At 42.2% G+C, this 20,060-nt stretch overlaps 2 protein-coding genes across 2 annotated transcripts in view; one reads left to right on the top strand and one right to left on the bottom strand.

The window, feature by feature from the left end:
• Positions 1-20,060, top strand: part of Apt1 (Acyl-protein thioesterase 1) — a 38,310-nt gene that overhangs the window by 10,622 nt on the left and 7,628 nt on the right. The window lies entirely within an intron of this gene.
• Positions 41-18,292, bottom strand: LOC135946701 (calcium-activated chloride channel regulator 4-like). The gene is made up of 13 exons (XM_065495025.1): positions 17,917-18,292; positions 6,256-6,535; positions 5,150-5,306; positions 4,685-4,805; positions 4,261-4,376; positions 4,054-4,171; positions 3,725-3,994; positions 3,231-3,563; positions 2,943-3,170; positions 2,364-2,737; positions 1,886-2,229; positions 1,190-1,728; positions 41-876 (listed from the first exon to the last, which is right to left on the bottom strand). Exons 1-13 carry the CDS (start codon positions 18,283-18,285, stop codon positions 466-468), a joined length of 3,660 nt encoding a protein of 1,219 aa, XP_065351097.1. The 5' UTR covers positions 18,286-18,292; the 3' UTR covers positions 41-465.

Below are 20,060 nucleotides of genomic sequence, written 5' to 3' on the forward strand. Positions count from 1 at the left end.
AAAAGGTTTGGAGAAAGAGAAATTTAGAAGTAGGCTGTAATTTACAGTGTACAATACTTTGTTTTTATTTATTGCTCCAAATCGGTTAAATAAAATACATCTGTACATTATTTGATAGTAAAACCACCTGCACACTATATTCATTCTCTGCACTGGTAGAATCGGCTCTCAACAACAAGTCCGCGTTTGAAAGTCCTGACCAGGTGTTGAGAGCAACGCTGCAAAACGACAGCAGATTGATGGGTGGGTCAGTCTCATTGGTTTGGAGATCACGGCTGGCAACACCTTTAACACCAGTAGTTCATTTGTTGCAAAGTCAACACTGGCCACCCAAGCTGCAGAGGCGTTAATTGGTTTGATTCGGGAACTGACCAGAAGAGTCGGCATTGAGCACGCACGCACACTGAGACGAGTCTCGGGCAATTAAAAATAAGTTTTGCACTTGTGTCCTCAGAAAAAGGAGATTCACACCATGGTGACGTTCCTCTTCTTCTTTTCGGCACTGTTGACCGACGAGAGGCTGCCCTGCAGACTAGGGTTGAAGTTTGGCTTTGGCAGCGTAGGTGGCCCCTGCTTTGGCCGCTGGCCATAGATGCTGTTGCCCTCGTCAGCGATCGACATGAACGAGTTGTTGTAATAATTGACCGTGTAGATGGACTGGTCGTGCGGCGGTGGCGGCACGGGTGGCCCATCCTGCTGCAGGTAGCCGTACGGACTGTGCCGCCGTTCGTGCTCGTGCAGGAGCTGGCTCGCCGTCCACGACTGGTACGGGCTCAAGGTGCGTGCGTTCACGATCTGCTGGTGTGGAACGTTGTTCTGTTGCGGCAAGTGCACCTGGTGATGCTCTGGCATGGCGGCTGCATAGATCGCCTTATCCTGTTAACATAAAAAATTATTTAAGTTAAAATATGAAAAAAGTCAAAATTTTGTTTTCACTTAATTTGTTAACTTTTGAAAAAAACAACACCATTTTTATTAAGAAATATTATAAGAGATTTTGTCAGGAACTTATTCAGTTTTTTTAAAGAAAATAAAATGATGAATCGTAAAATACTTTAAACCTTATTTTTGACCCAATAAAATTCAGAGAAAAATGATTTAAAATTTTCCTACCCTTTTACGTTCAAGTTAATCAGGCCAAATTTTTGTGCAATTAACTATCATGTGAATTTAGAAGATCGAAACATACTCTTTGCTTATTGTAATCGTCCTCTGCCTCGTATCGGGGTGGTGGTCCAGAGAACGGCTGTTGGCCACCAGACGACAATGCTGGTGGCAGCGCTTCCTTTGCATTCTTCTTCCTATGCATGAACAAAACGCAGCCGACCGTAACAAGGATGACAAGAATGATCAGGCAGGTGGTGGCAGCGACTAGAACTTGGCTGCTGTAGTTGAGCCCTCCAGCGCTGGACAGGTTGGGCACCACTTTGGGGTCGGCGGGGAAGTGGTCGAGGTTGGAAGGAATCACGGATGGCGTTGGAGGAGACATTTCCAGCAGGCGCACCACGTTTGACACCTTTCCTTCCATTTCATAGACGTTGATGCCTCTGAGGGCCACGAAAATGGGGCGGTCTAGCAGTTGGGGCAACTTGTTGAAGTCCAATCTGAATGTCGTCTCTGTGCCTGCCTCCAGCGGAATGTCAAGCGTATGAGGCCATTTAGAGCAGGTTTCAAAGTTGTCCATGAGCGAAACCAAATCGAAAGCGAATCTCAAATCGTATCGTTCCACTGAAAATTCAGACAAAAAATGAACTCCAAAACATTCATAGAATTTTGGGTCATTGTTGTGAGGAGTAAAAACTAATGAGCTAAGATTTTGAAAAAAAAAAAATAATTGATGAAAAAATTACAAAAGGTAAACCGTCCAAAGTTAAAAAAATCTCACCTGTGCCAACATCACCGTTCGATCCTGGCGCCGTCCACACTAAGCTGGGTTCGCGTTCGCCTGACTCCAGCACTTTGAGGTTGCCAATCCTGGATGGTTGCAGTTTCTGGAGCTTTGATAGGACATAATTTGTCATCTTGATGTCCACAGGTGGCAAGGTGATCTGGAACGGCGGCAGGACTTTCGTGGCCGATGACCAGATGGTGCTTCCGCAGCACCGACTTTTTGGCATCTGTTGGTCACTGCTGTCGTCGTCGTCGTAATTTCCGATCGATCTGCGGTTCGGATAATTCGAATTCGTCTGCCACGTGTATGCTTGATGGCCATTCACTGACAACTCAAACCTGCAGAATACAAATAAAACTTGCTCAAATTCAGAATAAAAATTAAAGTATGTGCTTAATTATTGTTAAAAGTTGATGCTGCCTTGATTTTTTATGACCGTCATTTTCATCAAAAAAGGGGCGAAAATACCAACCTGTAGGTGCCAGCACTGCTTATTTCGTCGGGAGTGAAGTATCGTGAGTAAATTCCGTCGTTCTGCGTTATGTCGGGGTCGCCGCTGCCAGAGTCGAGCAGCGTGATTCGTTTCTCAAGTACGTTCGTATTGTTGTGCAGCATGGTGACTGTGACCACGACGTTTGCCGCCATGACGGGCCAGTCACCCTGCTTGACCTCGGCGTAGAGGACCAAGGGGTCGCTCTGGTCGTTCAATTCGAGACTGCTGGTGAAGAAGCGCGCCATCACAGGTGCCTCCGACTGACCCAAGCTCTTCGGGGTGGCCGACACCACAATGTAGTGCGGCTGATTGTTGCCAGGGTACTGATCAAACGTGTACGTCCATGTTCCAGACTGAAATTAATTAAAATGATGAGTTTTAGAGTTAAAATGATATGGCAGGAAATATAGAGTATATAACATTACGACTTCCTTAATAGTTCTTTTAGACAAACTAATACTTAATTCTATTTTTAAATGCCCCTTTTTAGCTCCCTTTTTGATAAAAAATTTCAAAATAATTTCCCGATTAATATTTTTTGTCAAATTTATATTTTACCTCGTTGAGGACAGCATTATTCTCGAAAACCCTGAGGTTGAGCAATTCCTCAGACCTTTGGTCGTAAATCCTATGCGATGGGCTTTGCAGGGTGACTTTTTTCAAAAGCGTATTTTGGGGGTTGTGAATGTACACAAGGACTTGACTAGGCTCGCCAAGACCATTAGGGACATAAAACGTTCCTGTCTCCTGTTTGCCACTGTTTTCCGCAACCTTCTTTCTGTGGATCTGCAGAGAAAATTTAGGGTTTTAATATTTTTCCTGCTAGCTAGCTCTTTGGAAGCTCACCTGAACGCGCAGCTTGGATCTGTCACCCTGGTAAAACTCGTTCGTAATCGCGAGGAACGCCTGCGTGAGCTCAAAATAGGAGTCAAAGAAAGACTTTTCATGATTCTTCCTCCTCTCCATGATCGTGAATGCGGGGGCTCCTGTCGCGTGGGCCAGACTGTCCAGGCTGGAGTATGTAGAACGCGCAATTTGCGGATAAGTCACTGTCGCGATCCTAATGCCTTGGCTCTTTGCTACATTCCCCAGGTTCTTAAGCTCGTTCACTCGGTCAGTTCCAGGGGCCACAAGCACTATCACAGAGTTTCCACCTTGCTTGCCATGTTTTGTCAGCATCTGTGGATTTTTAGGTGATATTATATTTTTAACTATGCAAACATTACTTTTACAAGAGTTGATCTCTTTGGAATATAAAGGTTAGATGATTTCACTTTTAAATATTTGAGAATTTGAGTTTTGCTGGGCATAATAAAATTGCATGGGTGCACAATACTCACGTCAATGGCCACTGAAACGCCGCAGTCAAGGCAGGAGGAGCCTTGCTCGCCACTATGCTGCTCAGCACCGTCTCCTGGCGAGAAGGGTAGGACAGATGAGACCTTCTGCCTGTTATGCGCGGTGTTCAGAGGAACCAGCGGCCGCAATTGGATGGTACTCTTGGTGTTGTTCTTGTGAGTGCCAACCACGGTTACTATGCCCACTTCTGTTGTATCGGACAAATCGAGGATGACCATCTTGATGGCATCACGCAAGAAGTTCCATGACTCCTGAAATTTTGTGGTTTTATATGAGTATTTATAATCTAGAAACCGCGGATTAGACCTACCCTGGAGGCCATGTTGCTGGTGTCCTCAATGACGAAAACATAGCGCGTGAGCTTTTCCCTTTTGAACTTCAAAACGGGGGTTGTGTCTCCAAAATACGGCTCTTCGCCTACAGGAATGCTAAAAGAGAAAATTACAATTTTTTAATACAAAATCCAATTAAACGAGAATTAAATTTTTTCCTAGAAAACATTTTAAATTTAACTTACTTCTTGAAGTCCTTGTGCTCTTGAATGACTTCCATGACGCTGAGTCTGTCGCACATGGCGTTTTGCTTGGTGGGCGCGTACCCGTTGTGGTTACTTTGGTTGCAGAATTTGGTCACCTGCGAGAGAAGCAAGGTCCAGTAATGAGCAGAGCTAATAGTACAAACAGGCCATTCTCAGACCCGGAAGTTAACGTTTAGTTTTAATACGACGGACAGAGCATATAAAAGAAATTCAGTTGCGAAATTTGAACTGCTGACCTGATAATACAATTCGAGAAGAATGGCGCATTAATGAGGTGCTGAGGGAAATGATTTTATCGCGGCTGTGATGAAGAGAAAAAAATCAGCTCGAGTTACACACGCTCGCATTCCAATCACACGCACGTGGGAAAATCAAGAGAAGAAAGAAATGTAAGAAAACTCACGTCGGGCGAAGTGTGCGCAAACATGATGCTCGTGGTGGCGTCTTGGGGAACCAGCAGGCGAGTCAGACCATCAGTGGTGCTTTTCAACGAGTATGCTGTTACGTTCTGGCCATTGCAAATCCTGAAATGAAACCACGACGTTGTAGTCAAAACTCTCAAACCTCAAAAACACGACAGAGAGCGAAAGCCAAGAGATAATAATGAGGCTCACTCTGGAATTTTATGGAACAAAAATCACTTTATCGAAATGCGGTGAAATTTCCTTAGAATTTAATATATATATTTAATGGCAAAATTTTAATTAGATACTGTCAGGAAATGATACAAAACATTTTGCTAAAAAGTAGGAAGTGTAAGAAACTAATAGCAGACAATTTTTATATCATAAATATTTTTTGCCAGAAAGAGAAGAAATAAAATAAGATGAAGTCAGCGGTGAAAGTTCGATGCGGAAAACAAACTCACCCATTAGTATTGACGAATTTGTCAGAGCAGCCTGAGACCCTAGCGGCGCCGTCTCTTTCGTCATAGTAGCAAAGCGGGTAGACGGCATCGCCTTCAATGCCGGACTCGTCGAACACGCCGTAGCGCAGCTTGGCCCATTCCTTAACGAAGGCGCGACCTGCCACAGGTACACACGAAGGTAAGTAAAAGATAAGATAAGGAAAATCACGCCCATGCAAAGGTTGTGCTCAACTTCCTGCCTGCATTTCTTTCCCATCGTCAAGAGGTTGTTTCAAGAAACATTTTTTAAGGCAAATTATTTAGTTGATCGTGGACGGAGGACGTGTTTTAATTTGATTTAATTGTGGTTAATGAAATAAATTTTTACTGCCAAACAAAAGTATCGAATTTCTTATTTGGAAAATATGGTTAAAGCAACTGATGCTACTATGAAGATAGATCGTTATAAAAATATTATCTCTTTTCCTATTATTTTTATATTATTGTTTTTTTTATTATTAAATGAAGAGTGCATCATGCTTGTCCGTGACATGATTATCGTCTTAATAGGGTGGGGGAGTATACTATTCTAAACCCTGGCACGGAAGGGGCGATTCGCTCAAAAAATTGTTTTGGCGGTCGCGTGGAAACAGTTTGTTTGGAAACACCAGTTCACGCTACATTTTCCACGGACAGCATTAAATTTATTTCTACTGCACGCGTACTGATTTTGCTTTTCTCCCCCATATCCGCATCCTGCCTCCATATATTTATATGTATGCTCAGGTCGCGGGCGGAAGTCGAGATGAGAGAGCAATCGCATTAAAAAGAGCGAGCGGCTCTCTCGCAATCAACCGCGATTCGTAGTTCGTCCACGACAAAAAGAATGATGATGCTATCTGCCTTTTGCATGTGAAACACGCGTCTACAACAATGATAATTAAATGCACTCCCCATAGGGCTCACTTCCACCAGGTAAATGGCAGAATTCGCACCTGAGAATACAATTGAAGCATTAACAAGTTAATTTATTTGCAGGTAAAAGCAGCACGGAATAATTTTTAACAGTTTTGAATTTCTGCCTACAATTTTCTGCGATTGCAATTTTTATTTTTAGAAAAACTTGCCTAGGTTGGCGTTGTAGATCAGCTTGGTGTAAGGGATCGAAATGAAGTCACCAGGCTTTCCACAGCCCTGGCTCTGTTGGGTCCAGAGATTTTCGCCGAAGATCAGGTGCTGCGGCACGATGCGCACGTCGGCCCTTGTGGTCATCTCGCCGGACGCCGGCTCCACATACTGGCCGCAGTCGTCGGGCCACGAGCTGGGGAAAAGTACACTCGCAGACCTGAAGAATGCTCGGCCCTCCAGTGCGTCGTTCAGGTCTCTCGACGCATGAATCATCATCGTCTGAAACAGTCAAAAACTCAGTTCACAAGGGGTTTCAAGTAAAAGTTCGTAAGCAGAGGAAAACAAATAACTTTTTTTCTGATTTTCAAATAATATGCGATAAAATAAAATTGTAAGTCGCTTCATCTTCAGTACAATATTTTTCTTTTCACTTGATAACAGCTACACTTTGTGTGGCCTTTGATTTTTAAGAAAAATTGTTTTCCTTACATTGCATGAAAAATATAAATCAATGCGACAGATGCTTTAAAATTATAAGCCCTTGAATCTGCGGCGTTTTTTTCATCAAACTTATGTTCAATAAAATCATTACTCCTGCTTTAAGCAAGGCTAACGCAATTTTCCTGTGAGACAGCTGTCAGCAACATCAATTTCGCGGAAACTTTTGGGCCGCGAGCACAGCCGACATCTGCAAGTTCGCGTGCGACTTTTCTCGCAATGTATTATTTCCATTTATTGCCTCCTTTGGCTTTTATTGTTTTGCTGCACCGCCGCCGCCGCCGCCAATTATCGGAGCAACGCTTGCTCAGGCCGGTTTCCCTTTTGGCAGGAAATTGATTCGCGCCTTTCCGGCCATTACCTGCCTCTTGCAGCAGCAGCAGTTTCATTACGCAAGTCACACACAGCAGCAGTAAGTCACTTTCGGGGCTTCTTTTCTGAATATCTAGTGTCTGATCAGACAAATTCTCACCGGGCCGGTGCACACTAGACCACGTGCTCGCGTTTAAACTTGTGGCACAACAGTTTATCGTTGCTGGCGGATCGTGTTACTTCATCATCTTCCTGCTGTTCATTATCAAAATGTTGAAAAAATGTAATACTAAACGAATCCCCACAAGCTGCGTTAGAAAAGATCCGTTTACCTTTTACGAGATGCAATATGGTCGGCGCGCAGAGGGCAGAATCCGAGTGAAAACGCCCAACGGTCTTCTGCCTTGTTTGGTCTCACCGACAGGCCTCATTTGTTTCTTTTCGAGCGAATTTCCTTCCTCTGAACGCATGATGAGCATTTTTCAGATTGATTGATTTGGTAGCTCTCGTTCTTTAGATGTCAAAATATATCATTTAAAATTTACGAGGGAATTTTAATTGGTCTAATTGTCATTGTTAATCGTGGTTGGTTTAAACTGCCTGCCTATTTTAGTTACTAAAACAAATCCTGAACGAATTTGTTCACATTTACGCATTTTATTTAAATAAAATCTGTTGCACAGATCTATCCGATTACGCACAGTGGAAATTCGAATTAACAACTCGGCAGACCAATAATTTCACGGTGGGTGGCGGCCTGATGAATTCTTATCTGCACGCCGGTGGCGAAAAAAAGTAACGGAAATTACCGGAAATTGCATTAGCGCAGCACCCTACCAAATTTAAAAGTCCAACGATTCGTTTCGCGAGCGGAAATAGGGGCACGCAACGTGCATTCTGGATTTCGGACAGAAAAAACGGCGGAAAAAAATTCGTTTTCCGGCGAGCAGGTTGCCGGCTACTGCGCCCACGCGGCGAGAGCGAAAATGCGACCCCAAAAATAAAATATCTCCATTTCCTTTCCGCCTCCCGACGGCTTTCGGTTTTCTAATCTCTCTTTGGTGCACTTCCGCCCGTGCGCGCTGTTCAAATTAGCTCCGCGAGGGCACACACCTTTTCCTCTCTCTCTTTCTCTGTTAACTCTGTTTCTCCGTTTATCACATTGGAGAACGCTGTTTGCCGCACACGCACTCACACACACACGCAATCTGTGTGCACTGCATTTCTCTCCTTCATTTCAGGTATATATGCTATGCGGGCGTGCTGGCGCGAAAAGCTTTATTGTCTGCGCTGATAAGGAAGCAAGCCGACAATTATTATTCGTTCGAGGTCGTTGTTTGCAACCTGCAACGGCTTCAAGCGCTGCGATAAAATTGTATTAACAATTCTAAAAATTCTCTTGTTACCGCACAGTGAAGTTGTTGGTTAATAATGATTTATACAGTCAAGCACGGTGGTTTTATCAAAAATACTATTTTTAGTTAAAAAACGGGTTTCTGTAAAATTATTAGCTATTGCAACAGGGCCTATAATATTACCCTTATGTCGCAACAAAATTTACCAAATTTATCGTAAGTGCTTTCTTGAAGGAACGTAATTCTTGTTGATTGTATATACTTTGAATTATGGCAATATACTTGTTTTTGTCTATTGAATTACTAAAAAGTGTCTGAAATCATCGACACACGACATAGCACTGTCACGTTTAAATTAATTAATGAAAAAGATTGTGACTATTGTGAGTAATTTTAATGATTGCAACATTAAACAATCACTGATATATTAGAATTTTCAACAGCTGCGTCGATGTTAAAAAAAAATCCTAAAGATTTAAAAACACACCTATTGTTCGGCGAAGAGAAGGAGAGGCAAGGCAAGATAATTACCTCGGCCATTATTCACGCGCGTCACGATCTTTTCATTTTCTCAGCATTTAACCCTTTTGGCTTCGAAGGCAAATTATTTATTATTACTTTTTTCGGAGGTGAATTCCGAGTGACAGTCAGAGTATACGCATTTCGGTTTTGGAATGCTCGCGGCCGGCGGCGGCAGCAGGCATCGGCTCGTTGCGAAACGCGTCGCCGCGGCTTGCGCAAAAAAGGTTGGTGGCCAATAAAACACCGAGTGCAGAAAAGGAAGACGCGTCCGCGGCATTCCTACTCCACGCCGCCAGCAGGCGCATCAGGCAATTTTTCTATTGCAAAACCGTTGGGCGGGTCTATAATCGCGCAGCTCGATCGACGTCTAACAATAAGTCAGGTTTGTGTAGGAGTGCATTAATTCTTTCCCAACGGAAAGACACAAGAATTACCGATAAAACGCAACTTACTCAACTTTATGATAGCACGATGGACATACAAGAACAAAAAATAGAAGTTGGGAAATTATTAGAAACAGACATAAGTAACATCTTACAAACCCGCAGGGGTGGGTAATTGGAGTGTTTCACAAGAAAGCTTCCAGCAGCGATAAGGTATTCTATTTGTCAAGAGCTTTTGTCTATAAAGCAATTCGGTGCGCCTTGCATCAAGTCCCAGAAGTCGTTATTTTTTTGGATCGCTCTTTTCAAACTGAACACTTTAAGATAAAACGATTTCACGTGGGACATTTTTGTAATATCCCAGACGAAACGTAATCAACTTGTTTTTTTCTGGTAGTGCATTTTCAATAAATTAATAAAAAATGTAAGTGCATGGAAAATTCCTGGGAAGAGATGTTTTTCTCTGATAGTTCTGAAACTCCTATAGAAAATTAGTTTTTATCAATAATTTGACCTTAGTAACCACCTTAAACTCGTCAATTTGAGAACTAAAAACATCAAAAAGGACCTAGCCATAATTTTTGGTCGCACCTGAGGATAAATCGCAGATAATTGCGTTCGGGCTGAAAAAAGGCAGAGGTGCTGGGAGGATTGTTTTGCAATGCGCGGCCAATCGAGGTCATCACTGTTTTATGATAATTGGCGCCGAAGAGAGAGAAGATTTTCATATTCATATACGCGGCGCGCGTTGGGCCGCAGCCGGCGGCTATTCCGAAGCATGAAAAATGAACAGTTAAGGTCAGAGAGCAGAAGCAATAGAGTCTCTCTCTGTTCTCGACTCAACCTTCCGAGCGTGTGTGTGCGTGCGTGCGGTGCACAACATGTGTGTCACCGCGTGATCCGCCCGCAAGAGCATACTTGCAATTCCGCGTGACATTTCCGAAAAGCCGTGACCTGCCGAGGTCGAAATTTGCATCCATGGGAACTGATTTGGCGCCTGGAAAGCGTGTCAAAACCGATTGATTGGTTGCTAAAACTCGTTTCTCTTCCTGCTGTGAATTTTTTACTCGCACCGCGTAAAATTGATTTCGGACTTTTGGAGAGGAGCAACGAAAAAAAAAATACCACTACTCGACAGTCGTTGAAAATACCTTTGGCCGATTGTTTATTTCCTATTCTGCGGTTCCATAGGATTTTTACCACACCAAAACGTAGGGAAATAGGCTGTAGTGTTGCAAGTGATTAGGCTTATTGTGGTAAATTTTGCCTCTATATTGTTCATGAGTTTAAGTGGGCTATCCGCTAACACTACAAATGCCCAACTCTCTCGATTATAAAATTTAAATATTCGTGTAAATGATGACCCTGTTTTTTTTTTAATTTACTCATAAATGCAATAAATGAATTTATTTTCAACCGAATAATTATGCCGTTTAAAATATAGAAATACTTAAAAAAAGGAAGATAACTTTTTATTTGGGACGCAAATTTAAATGTTGTGGCATAAATTTAGCAGTTCTGCAAATTCGTAAAAAAAATGTCTTCAATTGTCATCGAAAATAGTAGTAGTTTTTTGTTGAATCGGCAGAAAATTACATCTCTCATCTCTTTTCTTTCTGAACATATATTTTTCTGCTAATTGTAAGTTCTCCAAGTCAATGGAAAGTCTGCGGTGGTGCAGAAATAATTACATTTCCGCGCGTTATAATCTCCAACGACGACTGCGACTTTCAAAGAGCATAGAGGAAAGGCGCATCTTTCTTTCTCTCATCGGTCGTGTGTGTGTTTTGTGGCGCAACAACTAGCGAGCGATAATGAGGCTCTCCTTATGCAACGCGGCGCGTTCTGTCTGTACTCGACGCTGCGCGAGCATCGGGAAAAACAAGTCGTGACTGATGAGCCGCCGATTGCTGAGAACAAGTCGGCGAGAGAGAGAAGAAGATGCGCCAACTTTCGATTCTCTCGTTACGAATCGGGTTTAATGCGAAACAATGAGCTCGTGCCTTTCACATTAAAACTCTACATACAGCAACAGAGGAACGGGTTTGGTGTCATTAGAGACGCGAGCTGGTCAAGTTTCAACATGATAAACGAGACTGCTGACGCGCGGATCGCGTTTTAATTAAGCCGTGCGTCTGCGGTTTAATAAATGCAGGCAGATTGCTTTTTAAGTCGAGTTGTTTTCTCGCCGAAACTTCTTTTTGGGTCACTCTAAAGAGAAGATTTTTATTTGCCATTCTTCAGTTGATTTTGGACAATGGAATAGGTTTTTTGCATTACGATATCTTCAGCAAAAGGTCAAAGTGTCGATTGTTTGAGTGACTCCACGTTTTCTAAAAAAAAATTACTGTGTCGCAATAATTTTTAGTATGACTGGTTTCTTGGCATCCCTAATTTAAATTTAATGGCGAATACTTTATATTTTCTTATTGTATTTTTCTTTGGTTAAGAACTCGCATCTCTTATAAAATTGACTTTGCTCGCAAGTTGCAAAAATACAGAAATTTAATTTTAATAAAAAACTTCCCAAATATATGCTTTTTCATGCATCGTTTAAGCTGAGGTCAATCTGAATTCCGCTTTACATTTTTGATGATGACGTTCCCCCTTCCGAGCATTTTTGCAAAATTGCTTGTATTATTCGTGATGCTACAACTGCACCCGAACTAATGATGGAGACTCCTGAATTGATCAGCGGCGCGGTGAGAAAGCAGCAGTCATCCTCTTAAATGAGCACGCTGATTAATAATCAATACAAAGTGTATTTTCCGAAGTGCAGCATGACTAGACGATTGAATCACACCAAATAAGCAAATCTCGTTTCCTTCAAAAAGTCGACTGGCGTTCCCAGAAAGGAAGCGAGACGCGGCGGAGACTGTGGTGCACGCTTGGCTGGTCCAGATTCACGGCCGCGCGAGTGTCAATGCAGCAGGCGGCGCGCAAATTGGCGAACGCCAACAAAGACTCGAGCAGCAACAACATCGGCAGTCATTATGCTCATTTATTCGCGCCTTATTCGGCCATCTCGAAATGATGCAGCACCAACGATGGCCGCGGCAGCCGCAGAAATCGAAAGTGTACTATGGCAGGGCACGTTTGGTCCAGAAATGAAAACGATGCTTGTTGTGCAGCCAGGCGGCAAATATAAGCAAAAGTGGAGCGGCCGCGCACGCAGATTATTATCTGTCGCGGCTCGACTGGCAATTTAGGCACAAAGAGCCTATTTCGGAGGCCGTAAAAATGTGATAGCGAGGTGACTAATGGCTTTGCATTGTCCGGCATGCAAATTAATAAATAGCCAACTAGCGTGGCAAATCCGAATTTATGGCCGCGTGTTTCAAAAACATTTTACCACAGCTTTCTCCTGAACGAGACATAATAGGGGGTGTCTTATTTTATCCAAAGGACAGGTATAAATTATTTTCTGATAGATGGCAGCAAAAAATCGCGTCAGGTCGTAGGACGCATTTAAATGAACCCTTCAGGATATTTTTTACAGATTCCTTAAATATTTTCTGCGCAGTCAAATTTTTTCTATAGATGGACAGGCAAAGAAGAACGAAAATGTGTGGTTTGCTTGAATAAATACAACCACATCCGCATCCCTTAAAAAAACACATGTGCAAGGGTGGTCCTGAATGAAATCTACTGGAAAAATATAAGGCGGCCGAAATGACCACCTGCGAACACAAAGATGCTCTCGCTCGCTAATCTCCTTTCGCAGAGGATAAGCACACACTTCCCTTCAAGGGACAACAACTGCTGTGCGATGTGGTTCAAGCTAAATACAACAATTCTTGCAGGTGCACGTACAGCCTTTAGAGGCTGTCAAGGAATAATCTCTGTCCTTCCTAATATAATGAATAAAATGCCCACATTCGTTCTGAAAAAAAAGTGCGGGAAGCCATAATTCGTGTATTTTTGACACATACAAACACCCTTTAGAAAACCGAGTTATTCCCCTAGCACACAACAAACTAGATATCTTGGATAATTCCACTGACCAAGAGCAATCACAATCAGAGAAGAAAAAGTAATCAAAATTCCAGGCTGTGGTCGCGGCTTGCGGTGGCCTACAGCTGCACCGACAGCAATTTCAGCTCATTTTTTCTTTTTCTCTTTCCTCTGTGCGCAGTCAGTCAGGTCGTTCTCCGTCCAGATGATAAACGAGCAGAAGGGTGCGCGCAGGCAATACAGTTCGGCGGAAAAGTACAAGGGCGACCGCATTTTTGCATCGTGCGCGGCTGCTGCGACAAAAACAGCAGGAGTGTGTTTGGTCTGCCGGCGGCGGCACCTGCGTCGTCAGCGAACATGAAACCAACGCGCGAGTGCAGCAAGAATGATAATAGAAAACTGTTTAATTTATTCTCGATTGTTCTGTAAAGTCATGAACAGGTAACGCGCCTCGAGGAAAACAAGTGCTGAAGGATTTTGTCTCGTTCAAGTTTTGTTTCTCCCCGAAATTTCGTTTCTCAGTCCATCTCATGTGGAGGCTGCGGTTTCGGACAACAATGGACACTCGGCAGCCCTTTTTTGTGCTTTCGGGATGCTTTGCATGAGTGAAGCTAAAAAGCCGGACTCGTTTATTTATTTATCAGCGAATTGACACAATAGAGAGAGCTTGGAAATGCGAGAACGGCGCGTCTAACTGTGTGAGGGAGTTGCGGTTGCCTTGCCAAGCGTGAATCGCGCGCTGCTCTCTGCTCTGCTCTAGCCAGAAAACTGCTTTTTCTCCTCCTTGGCGAGATTGCCACTTAAAACTGTTCAAATCTAAAGAAGTTTTTGTCAAAACGACGTAATAATTCGATCATTTTCATACCTCGAAAGCGGAAAGAGCCATTTAAATGCCGAGGAACGTAAACGAGCAAACACAAAGGCGCGATGAATAACAATAATTAATTCCAATTCACGAGAGGAAAAATATTATTGGCGTGATGATGATTCAAAAAGCTTTCCTGCGGTGTGTTATTATGTGCATGGAAAATTACTATTAATAAGCAGCGGAGAGGAGCGGTCTTTATTCAAAGCAGCGGGATAGGAATTCCCCCTCCTCTTCCTCCAGTCAGCTCGTTTGACCCCGGCCAGACCTTTCGCCTCTTCTCCCTCCAGGTGAGCAAAGGTACATCCATCTATCAGCATTCACGTACGGTACTGCATTTTCGAGACTCTTGGATCGCTCGAATCAAAAGGTGAAAAATTCAGCTGACAACACACAGCATGGAAAGAAAAGTGGCACTTCTTCTTTTTATTCTTTTCCCCCTCAGAGACCACGAGTGATATACGTGCGACCTATTCGCCGTGAAAATATTACCAGCCCACTGAATATAAAATTATTTACAGGTGGATACACCCTCCAAATGCTTGGCATCCCCTTCTATTGACGCAGCAGATTTTTTTGTGTTTCGTCAACCATTGAAAAAAGTGTTGCGTTGCAATTCAGATTCCAGGAATTCATTTCTTAAGCGACCCTGAGCTAGGAAAATTACAATTTTAAAAAGAGCCATAAAATCGGCGCTAATCACGCCTCGTTTCGAAATCTGTGAGTCAAATTTGACCTTTGAACGGGAGGAGAGGTGTCTGATAAATATTCAGCATGGCGGGCAATTTCGTATTCAAACACGTCTTGCGGGTTGCATGACCAAACGTCACTTGGCTTGCTTGGGAATAAATTAAAGCGCGAGTTTAGATCAATATTGATTTTCGGTGTGCGCCGCACCAGCCTAAGCATGCTGGCAAAGTAGAAAAAACGAGTGAGCGAAGACCCGCTAGGCCGCCGCCGAGAAATAAGCCGCCCTCTCCGCTCGCAGCTCGCGTATATATACATAATATATGATACACGACAGCGTTTCAATTGTACACACACACACATCTGGTTTTGTATCCGATTACAGGGACGAGAGGGTTGCAAGATGTTGCGGCCCAGCCAAGACAAAGTTTTTAAATTAAAACTCTGAAAGTGTGACATGTACGGATTATGTAACCAAAACTTATAGACAGTAAATAGATTTCCTAAACCGGATTTAGGTATACCTGTTTTAATATTGTTTCCAATCAAATGACTCAAGAGAAATAAAAGGAGAGGATTATTCACTTAAAAGTCAAAATATTTTTCTATTAAAATTAGTTTTAAAAATCGATAACAATGAATCATTGTTACCTGCGCGCGAAAAAAATACAAAGCTGCCAACACTATACTGGCAATTTAGCACTAGAAGAGGAAATGAAAGCCTCATGAGGCGAGTCCGGGGCCAATAGTGCGTGCGTTTGCGTCCGTGCGATAATAAGCCTAGCGACGAAATCCGCTATTTGGCGTCGGTAATTATCGCGTCTTTCGCAGTCTACTTGCTGCACTGCTGGGTCATCTTACTGGCATAAACCCTTTCGCAGCCGCAGCCACGCTGCTTTCGTGCCCAAAGGGATTTACTGCTTTTGTTGGCGGCGGTGATCGGTCAGCCGCGCACAGCTCGCTGCAAGTTGGCCAAGCTTACACGTTCAGCTGCTTTCCGATTCCCACTTTTCCACGCCCGCTGCACTCGCTAGGATGAATAAGTGAAACAAACGCCGTGCAGAGCTCACACTGTGTTCTCGCATCGTTATCAAGCTGCGTGACCGCAAAAACTGCGTGGCAGGTGGGAAATTCTCCAGCCATTTCCGAAAGTGCACACTTTTTAGATCGAAAAAGTACGGAAAAGGTTTATCTTGGGGGGTTGTGCTCATTATGTCTGTCTCGGAGATATGGCATTTTCAGAAAATAGAACATTGAATTTCCCAGAAGACCAGAAACACACTTTTTTAACAAAATAAGACTGTCAGAACAAAGCACTGCAATGTTTTAGAGGTTCATTTATTTCAAAACACCTATTTTAGAATTAAGAATTATTTTATTTATCCGTCGTTTTTATCACAGAGTAAGTTTGGTTAAGGGTTCAAAAATAAAAAAAATCGTGTTGGTTTTCAGGGTTTTTACATAGTGACATTCTAAATGGTAAATAAGCCTCTGTTCCGTGGATAAAAACGAGCTCATACCCACATTTATTGCATGATTTCATAACGAATCTGGGGATCTAATGGACTGTGCATATTAAAGACTCCAAATGGACTTTTTATCAGAATGTTTTCCTGCTCTTCGTTCTCTTATCTCACGAGCGAGCGAGCGGCGAACGTGCGCGCCAGCGGGCCAACGAAGCCTCAGCACTCACGTGTGTATTATTATTACCGTACACACAGACAGGCCAGGCAAGGCATCGGTGGCCAATAAAGCACCTCGACAGGCGCGGAATGAACTTTGTGGCCCACACTACATGCTGCGGATGGATGTGGGACACGCCTAGCTAAAGCCTGGCGCTCTCTCGATGTGTGTCATCCTCGTTATTGGCCCCGCGCGCGACTAACAATGAGCCCCCTGACTGACAATAAAGCACGCCGAATGCGAAATAATTGTCTTTCCCGGAGCCCAGCCAGCGCCACGGCCGCATTCTTGCCGAGTGATTATCATTCCGCACCTTTGACATTGTTTCTTGTTTCCTCATTGGAAATTTTCCCGAGTGCATAGTGAATCACGCCGGCGACGCCGCCGACGCTGCGTCACTGATGCACTTTGACAGGTTTCTATGTGCACAGCACACCTTGCTTGCGAAATGCTGCATCTTTCTAGTTGTGAGACAATGGGAGTTATTTGTTGCCAGCAAAATCTGATCTTCAAATACACATTTGAATGTAAATAATTGACATAATATATTGTCTTGCAGTCAACAACTGCTGCAAGAAAACAAAAATATAAGTTTTATTAAAATGACATCGGACTCATTGGTGCCGGTTTGGAAATTTAACATAACGGATGTTCTTTTTGTCGAAATTTATAATTTCGTTCAAATGTGGTCGGCTCAGGAGAGAATGAGACCGCTGAAATAATAATGGGCCTTTATTGTGGGAAAGCACTTAGCAGACGAATGGAAACGGTTTCCACGATTATGTGCTCCTCCACTATACCGATTTATTTATTTATTTATTCAAATCAAAATCTTTTGCTTCCAGCTATTCCGCTGGTGCATTTCTAGCCGGCCATCAGGAAAACAATTTACAATTATTGAAAAATTCGGCTCTAATTGTATACTTGTTTGAATGAGTGCCATAGGCGTGCCTAATAAATTAACATTAAACAAACAGAAATCGAACCGGCAATCAAATAGATCCGATCGAGAGCTAGAATTGTAATTTAAGTTAAAGAGCCAGTCAAATTATAAACCATCAGTTCTACTATGAATGCTTTAAATTATTTCTCTCACGCGGTATAATTTTTAAATCGATTCTACTCAGTTTTTTGCAGGAAAGATTTCTTTAACTTTGTATAATACTAAATATTAAGATATAAAAAAACGAGTCAAATCAATAAATAATGAGACGTATGTATTCTAAATAAAAAAATTCTAGATAAATCGTGTAGCACTAGAAAATTGCAATTTAGAGAAACCCTGAATATTTTTTTTACGTGATGAAATAATATCTATTTCAAAATTTAAAAGGCATTTTCACGTCAATTTTCTAGAGAATTCAACGCCCGAAAGCAAAGCATGAAATTGAAAGAACTGACCTTTAAATTCTCGACAATAGAAGAGCATTCCGCGTGAGGAACGTTTTCTCCGATGGAAATTACGAGACCGTCGTATCCACTCTTGTTAAGGGTGACAGCGGACTGCGCCGTAAGAGTGGTGGCCTGGACGAGCAGCAGGGCGCCGATCACGCACCACCACTCCATCGCGATTGCGGGGACGCAAAATAGACGAAAGAAAAGTCCTCCTGGGTGTTTGTGTCCCCAAACGGTCTCACAACCACGGCAAACTCGGAACTTTTCACGCCTCACTTTCGGTGAAGACCTGAGCGCACCAGGGTCGCGCCTCGACTGCCTGCCTGTGCGCACGAGGGAGACGGCGGAGCCGGCAGCGAACGCATATCGCACCATGCGCAGGCGCTCTCTGCGCGGAGTCGTCTCCCAACGGGCCCGACTACAATAGCATTTCTTGTCTTCAGAGGAAGAAGAGGGAAATATTGAGTTTTTAGTTGTCATGAATTATTTTATTTGCTTAATTAAGTCCCTAAATACTGTGTTAAATATTTTTTCAAATAAAAATAATAACCAGCGTAAATATTCTTCAACTACAAAAAGAAGAAATAGGCCTTAAAATTCATCTCTTTGTTTGGTAAAATGAGGAAATAACAATTTTAGTGTCGAGCATAAAATTTGCCATTATTGAAACCGATGATTCATTCCGCTGAAAGAAGAAAGTCTCTGCTACAGACGAAACAACTTTGGATCAATGCTCACGAAAGAAATCAAAATCTTTCGCGGATAAATGAACAGACAGTTTAAATTTTAAATGGAATTACAATATTTTTGGTCCATCTCACATTTAAGGATCCTTTAACCCTTAACCTTGCAATATTAGGATGAAGCCAAGAATGCACCACATAAAATTGATTTTTTTTCCAAAATTCATCATGAGAGGGCGAAATAATGAAAAAGCAAACATATTTTCGAGGGAAATAGAATGCAAAACCCCAGAGAGTAAAAGATTTATGCTTCAAAAAGTCATAAAACCAGACCATAATAACCTTTCTTAGAAACTGAAAAAAATTAAAGTATTTTCTTCCGAGTGGGAAAATGTGAAAACATCGAACGAGCAGCTCTTATCTCAAAAACCAGTGCGGAGGCACGCGCACCTTTGACAGGTAAGTAATATTTAAGATGGTCAGGCACGCAAGCGTGAAGAAGCGCACATGAGAAAAATAAAGGACGTGAGCGAAGCAACAACCCTGAGGAGAATTCCATCGATGTGTAGCATACAATTGGGGATGCTCTGTGTACCCATTGTCAAAAAGCATTGTTGGTGCATGGTTCACTGCAGTAAAGTTTCACAGTTGACAATAGGCAAACAAAAGGGAAGAAGCCGATGAGCGCGCGAAGAACGATTTAAAATGTATTGACTTAACGAGGTTAGGATTTTTTTAAAAGATTACACAGCAAAATTTTGAAGCTCACTTTGACAGAGATAAAATGTTGTTATTGTGGTCGGTAATTAATTGACTTGTCTAAGTTTTTAGTTAAGTCAGATAAAATTTAAGATACTTGTCATTTTGAATTTTAATTTAAGCTGACTTAAAAATTAGAGATAAAATTGTCATCTTCTCTTTTGACCACATCCAGGTGATTGATTGCGTTTTATATTTGTTGAATCATTCAGCTGGCATCTTCGTGCTTACACAGGTGACTAAAGGTTTAGGTGCCAATGCTGCGTTGAAATTTCATAAGTCTTTTAAAATTGAAGACCCCCCATCGTCTTGGATATGGTGAAATTGCACATTTTCTCAACAAACACTCAAATTTTCATGGATGAATTGATTATTTCTCTTTAATTGCAACATGGAAACTTGAATTTGGTTGTTGAAATATACACAAATTTAACAACATTATTTAAAACATTTAACAAATTTTACTCTGCAAGGAAGCCATAAATAATATTTTTAGATAATGACATTTTTTCAGAAAAACTGCCATCCCAGATCATTTGTTTTGTAAACCTATTTAAATCGACATTTTTAATGGATTTTATGACCGTTATACCTGGAAATTCTAAAAGTTGGTTTATGTTGAAAGAAGTTGTTGTAAATAGTAATTTTATTTTTTTCTGTTAATGGATTGCAGATTTTGTTTCTCTAAATCAAGAATTGCAAAATCAT

The sequence above is a fragment of the Cloeon dipterum genome, chromosome X, assembly GCF_949628265.1.
Source record: "Cloeon dipterum chromosome X, ieCloDipt1.1, whole genome shotgun sequence".
NCBI lineage: Eukaryota > Metazoa > Arthropoda > Insecta > Ephemeroptera > Baetidae > Cloeon > Cloeon dipterum.

Coding starts and splice junctions, on each gene's coding strand:
- LOC135946701 (XM_065495025.1), bottom strand. CDS start 18,285: ATGGTGCGATATGCGTTCGCTGCCGGCTCCGCCGTCTCCCTCGTGCGC. Junction 3,171..3,230: donor GATCCAAGCTGCGCGTTCAG/GTGAGCTTCCAA, acceptor TTTTCTCTGCAG/ATCCACAGAAAGAAGGTTGC. Junction 877..1,189: donor ACGATTACAATAAGCAAAGA/GTATGTTTCGAT, acceptor TTATGTTAACAG/GATAAGGCGATCTATGCAGC.